Source organism: Convolutriloba macropyga, chromosome 6 (genome assembly GCF_964194025.1).
Source record: "Convolutriloba macropyga chromosome 6, txConMacr16.3, whole genome shotgun sequence".
Lineage (NCBI taxonomy): Eukaryota > Metazoa > Xenacoelomorpha > Acoela > Convolutidae > Convolutriloba > Convolutriloba macropyga.
The window spans coordinates 42420608-42427105 of NC_134473.1; the positions used below are offsets into that span (position 1 = coordinate 42420608).

General features: G+C 34.8%; 1 protein-coding gene across 1 annotated transcript in view; it reads right to left on the reverse strand.

Annotated features, from left to right (window-relative positions):
* Nucleotides 1-4439, reverse strand: part of LOC142340994 (uncharacterized) — a 20651-nt gene extending 16212 nt beyond the window's left edge. The window contains exon 1 of the mRNA XM_075391802.1: nt 4075-4439. Within this exon, the coding sequence (XP_075247917.1) occupies nt 4075-4401 (327 nt within the window). The 5' untranslated portion in view covers nt 4402-4439. The remainder of the gene's footprint in view (nt 1-4074) is intronic.
* Between the last annotated feature and the right edge of the window lie 2059 nt (nt 4440-6498).

A 6498-nucleotide genomic window follows, 5' to 3' on the forward strand; every position in this document is an offset into this window, starting at 1 on the left:
TTTTGCCAAGGAGTTATGTCAAGTAACCCATCCGCAAGACGAAACACTTCGTTGGCCACTAATGATTGTTAAACTCGGAAAAGGACAAAATTATTCAAAAATTTCGAAAACAATAGCTAAACATCTTGCTAAAATTCAAGATAACAAAATCTTCAAATCCATTACATTGTCTCGAGATACTATTCAGTATCCCTATTCCCAGCTTTAAATAGTGTCACTGGCTCATGACGATAGAAACTTGGAACATGATAACATCCAAAACTTTGAAAAAAAAATTAAATTTTATCAAAAAAGTGCTAAGAACTGGAGTCTTTAAAATATTGAGAACCATTCCATTAACTCTAGAAAACTATGCAACAGCTTATCATCAAGCCCTGAGAAGTTCCCTATGACCCTGGTGCCGGAAAAAATGATTAAAAGTTCAAAAAGATTAAAAAGATTGAAAAATTGCAAATATTTTTAAAAATGGCTGATATTAAAATCTGGAAAAATTACTATTTTTTATTAAGACTATTCCATTACATCTAGAAGCTATGCAGTAACCTATAATCAAACCCTAGAGAAGGTTATGTGGCTTTTGAGTTTGGAGAAACCTAAAAACCGACAAAAATTTTTAAAAAAAACTTGAAAAAAAATGCAAGTTTTATCAAAAAAATTGATAAAATTTGTCAAATGAAAAATTGAAAGCTATTCCGTGGCAAATAAAATTTTTTCAGTAACTTAGCTTCAAACCCTTAAGGACGTTTATTGGGCCCTGCGTCCGGAAAGACGCGGATAATGAAAAATAAATGTCCAAAAAATTGAAAAAATTCGTACGTTTCGTCAAAAAGGTTGCTAAAATTCGTGATGTTAAAATCCTGAAAACATTCCATTACATTTAGAAACTATATAGTAACCTATTTTAAAACCCTACATGAGGTTTCTCGGCTCTTTAGGCTGGCGCAACCGACAAAATTTTTCAAAAAACTTGAAAAAAAATGTAAGTTTCATCAAAAATATTTGTAAAATTTGTCATATTAAAAAATTGAAAGCTATTCCATGGCAATTGAAATTTTTTCAGTAACCTATTATCACACCCTTAAGGACGTTTATTCGGCCCTCTGTCCGGAAAGACGCGGATAATGAAAAATAGATGTCCAAAAAATTTTTTTAAAAATGCACGTTTTGTCAAAAATTGCTAAAATTTGTGATGTTAAAATGTTAAAACCATTCCACTACCACAAGAAACTATGCAGTAAACTATAATAAAACCCTAGAGGAGGCTCCTCGACATCTAGGGCTGGAAAAACTCAAAAAATGACAAAAATTGTCAAAAAACTTGAAAAAAAATGCAAGTTTTATCAAAAAAATTGATAAAATTTGTCAAATGAAAAATTGAAAGCTATTCCGTGGCAAATAAAATTTTTTCAGTAACTTAGCTTCAAACCCTTAAGGACGTTTATTGGGCCCTGCGTCCGGAAAGACGCGGATAATGAAAAATAAATGTCCAAAAAATTGAAAAAATTCGTACGTTTCGTCAAAAAGGTTGCTAAAATTCGTGATGTTAAAATCCTGAAAACATTCCATTACATTTAGAAACTATATAGTAACCTATTTTAAAACCCTATATGAGGTTTCTCGGCTCTTTAGGCTGGCGCAACCGACAAAATTTTTCAAAAAACTTGAAAAAAAATGTAAGTTTCATCAAAAATATTTGTAAAATTTGTCATATTAAAAAATTGAAAGCTATTCCATGGCAATTGAAATTTTTTCAGTAACCTATTATCACACCCTTAAGGACGTTTATTCGGCCCTTTGTCCGGAAAGACGCGGATAATGAAAAATAGATGTCCAAAAAATTTTTTTAAAAATGCACGTTTTGTCAAAAATTGCTAAAATTTGTGATGTTAAAATGTTAAAACCATTCCACTACCACAAGAAACTATGCAGTAAACTATAATAAAACCCTAGAGGAGGCTCCTCGACATCTAGGGCTGGAAAAACTCAAAAAATGACAAAAATTGTCAAAAAACTTGAAAAAAAATGCAAGTTTTATCAAAAAAATTGATAAAATTTGTCAAATGAAAAATTGAAAGCTATTCCGTGGCAAATAAAATTTTTTCAGTAACTTAGCTTCAAACCCTTAAGGACGTTTATTGGGCCCTGCGTCCGGAAAGACGCGGATAATGAAAAATAAATGTCCAAAAAATTGAAAAAATTCGTACGTTTCGTCAAAAAGGTTGCTAAAATTCGTGATGTTAAAATCCTGAAAACATTCCATTACATTTAGAAACTATATAGTAACCTATTTTTAAACCCTACATGAGGTTTCTCGGCTCTTTAGGCTGGCGCAACCGACAAAATTTTTCAAAAAACTTGAAAAAAAATGTAAGTTTCATCAAAAATATTTGTAAAATTTGTCATATTAAAAAATTGAAAGCTATTCCATGGCAATTGAAATTTTTTCAGTAACCTATTATCACACCCTTAAGGACGTTTATTCGGCCCTCTGTCCGGAAAGACGCGGATAATGAAAAATAGATGTCCAAAAAATTTTTTTAAAAATGCACGTTTTGTCAAAAATTGCTAAAATTTGTGATGTTAAAATGTTAAAACCATTCCACTACCACAAGAAACTATGCAGTAAACTATAATAAAACCCTAGAGGAGGCTCCTCGACATCTAGGGCTGGAAAAACTCAAAAAATGACAAAAATTGTCAAAAAACTTGAAAAAAAATGCAAGTTTTATCAAAAAAATTGATAAAATTTGTCAAATGAAAAATTGAAAAATTGGGGGGCGGTGGGGGCAATAGTGGGGGGGTCAACAGTGGGGGTGTCTTCAACCTTTAAGAACCCCCCTTCACACCATAAGTATAAGTCTCAAAAACAGTGTGAGCTGAAACAGAGCTGAAAGGCTCTAAGAGCACTTAATGTCCGCTGGGCGCTACCTGTTTATCCCGTTTTTGAGGACAAAAAGTCAAAAGCGTTAGACGAAAAATCGGTCAAGCGAAAAATCGCATAAAAAAAGACCGACAGGACTAATATAATTGCTACAAACTTCGTTTGAGAGCAATTAAACACTCACGAACACACACACACACCACACAATACACCACACACACACCACGCCACACACACCCCAGACACACACACCGCACACACCACCCACCACACACACAACACACAACACAACACACACACACCACACAAGTTTTTTTAGACTACAATTTTATCAAACTGTTTCCATCATTAGACTACGAGATTATAGCCACTCTTTTATCGCCACTGTTTACTTAGTAACAGTGGCGATGAAAGAGTGTGATAAACTCGTAGTCTAATGCTGAAGTGTTTTTCCAGTGTCGATCGGGCATTAAAATTTATTGCACTGGCAGTTTATTTAACTGCTATTATCGCAAGAGATGTTGATTAATTGCCTCTAATGAGACTTAAAGCCGCTGGGCGCCACCTGTTATCCCGTTTTTGAAGACGAAAAGTCAAATAGATCAGACGAAAAATCGGTCAAGCGAAAAATCGCATTAAAAACCCGCTGCAAAATGTATTTCACACAAATTTAATACTTCAAAAATTTTTGATTTTTCCCAAAATTTTTCAAAGTTTTTTTTCGATGATTAGGCCCACCAGGTGAGGTGAGGTCAACAAAAAATTGCCTCTGAGACCTGAAACCCAGCGCAAAATGCAATTCACGCAATTTTAACACTGAATTTTTCAATTTTTTTCAATTTTTTTTAAATTTTTTTACTGATACAAAATGGGCTGATTACAAATTGACAACCACTGAAACGGCAGTGTTACTTCCCGACTAACATCTAAAACAAACCGTACCCATCAAAAACGTCAAAAACTGACAAAATTTACCGAAAATGTGTCTTACTGGACACGCAACGGGGGAGGGGGACATTTGGATGTTACTGTCAAAGGGGGGACACAAAATTTTTTTCGAAAAGTTGATAGTTTTGGGGTTTTTCAATGGCGGGGGAGGGGCTATAATGGTAAAGACCCAAATTTTGTTTAAAAAATCCGTCAACAATAATTGCTTTAGAGTTCGTTCGAAAGCGATTTAGAACACTACTCACCTTGAATCCGCCCTTCTTTTCCTTTTCAATTTTGATTGAACCATTCTCAGAGTCGGGGCTTAGACTCAGCCTTTGAATTTGTGGCTGAATTGAGCTCATCTGAACGTCATCGTTCCTCATTTCTTCATCTCCATGAGCAAACAGGCAGTCGTCTGCCATTTGACACATTCCCCCTTGCTCATAAGCTGTACAAAGCTGCGCCTTGTAGAGAGGGTTCTCGTAAGATCTCAGCTCACGGTTCCCATGAGCTAAGTTGCAATTGGCACCCAAATCACATTTTCCATTTTTCATAAAGTGAAAGCATAGTGATCTTTTGTACGAGCTCATGATTTTATAATACTATTTGTATTATATAATACCAATACTTATCTGAAAGAAACTCTATGTTAGAACAAAATTCTATATGGAAATAATTCTAAAAAAAATTTTATGTAGGAGTACTCGTAGTAGTAGAACAGACTTCATGGCAACTTCCCCAGGTGGTTTCCCCTTTTGCATTCCGAGTTTTAAGTTTGTCGTAGCTTTTCAAAGATGCTGCAGTTTCCACATCAGCAATATTTTCATTTTGTCCAAAAAACCAATGTCACATTGCTGTAGTTTGTGAAATCGAAATTATTGTTAAACTAGAGTCAAACTTATTGTCAAATCAATATCCTCAGCAATCACCATAAAATTATAGTAATTTCAAGATGTAGGTCAATTAAAACACTATTCGAACCTTATCATTTTGTATATATAATTTTAATGATAGATTTGAACAATACGAAATGCTTTATGAAAACGTAGTGCTGTGAGGGCCCCGGACCAGCCAATATTCACCCAGTGTTGGGGAAGGGCATTTCTTAATTTACCTATTTTTCCAATTCGAACCTTATCTCAGTAAATAGCATCACAAAGGGAGTGGTCACATTATGGAGGGATCACAATATCATGATGCCACGATAGTGGCGAAAAGGCAGAAACGTATCTATTCTTGTTCGGCTATCAAGCCAAAAGTGTGAATTTTTAGTTAATATTGCTTAACGATATGCAAAATAACCCTCATGGGGGAGGAGTTATAGTAATATAGAAGCCGACAAGTGCGGCTGGAAACAGAATAGATGAACAACCATGTCTCTCTGAAATCTTCTCCAGGTGAAGCGCTCTCGCAACAAGATAAGGGAGGTTAGTTAACATTGAGATTTTGTGACGGACATCAAGCAAAGTCTTCGATTCGACAGCTTTTATAGCCAAGGATAGGATACGGCATTTAAAACACGATAAAATCAAAAGAATTTTCAATCGGTATTACAAGCAGAAATTGGAGTACGGAGACTTTCGTTCATTTAAGATAAGCCAGTTTCAATTAAAATGTAGTTGCTTAAATGATACGGGTCTGACTTCTAAAATTGCGGGAATATTATTAAATATTTTCATGAGAATTTCGCATGCCTAACAGAACTTCCAGTATACGAAAATTTGATTATTTGAGGTAGAATCACTGCAGTCAAATTCAGTAGTGTTGTGGTTGAGGTGTAGCAAAGCGGCTTAGCAATTGCCTTGAGTAAACAATTAAGAATTACATGCAATGTTCTCCATCAGAACAATAAATTATTAGCTCTGCAGATCAAAGAATTCAGCGTAATTATAATTGTAGCATATTTTCCGCCAAAAACAGATCTAGAGACCATATATCAAGCACTTACCAAAGCTTTTCAATGCTGTCAAGGCAAAGCACGTATGGTCCTGGGCGGCGACTTCAATTGCAGACTTGACTCATACGAAAGAGGCAACTCACTTTGCGAATTTTTAATTAATTGGAATCTTCATTGTGTTAACGATATTAAAGAGGTAACGTACGAATTTCAGTACGGTAAAAGCGTTATCGATTTATTTTTCGTAAGCAAGGAACTCCTAGAACATTTTAACGAGATAAAGATCAACAATTCATTGTTAACAAAGCACAAGCCGGTTTCTTGCTGCTTTGATCTAAAACACAGACAAGATATAGCTGAAAGCAGAAAGAAGCAAATGCGTAAATTTGATATTGAACAATTGAACGAACGAATGAAAAGCGTTCAAAATCCACACGATAGCAACGCATTGGACATCGTATGACGAATTCGCCAAGGCTATTCAAGAATCGGCAACCGTTATGCATGAAAGAAAATCACCGAAATGGTTCAAAAGAGAACTGTACATATTGCATAGGCAGCTGAAAGCTGGATACAGACAGAGACATAAAGCAGATTCTGATTACTTTAAAATGAAAAGAGCCTTTAAGAAACTTTGCAGAAAACACAAAATGATGCATGAAATAGATCGCAAAAGTTTCATAATCAGAAAAGCGGAATCGGAAAGGCGAGAATTTTGGAAATTTCTGAAATCAAAGAAAGTTTTAACAAAAGTATCTGGAATTACAATTCCAGTTTGGGAATCATATTT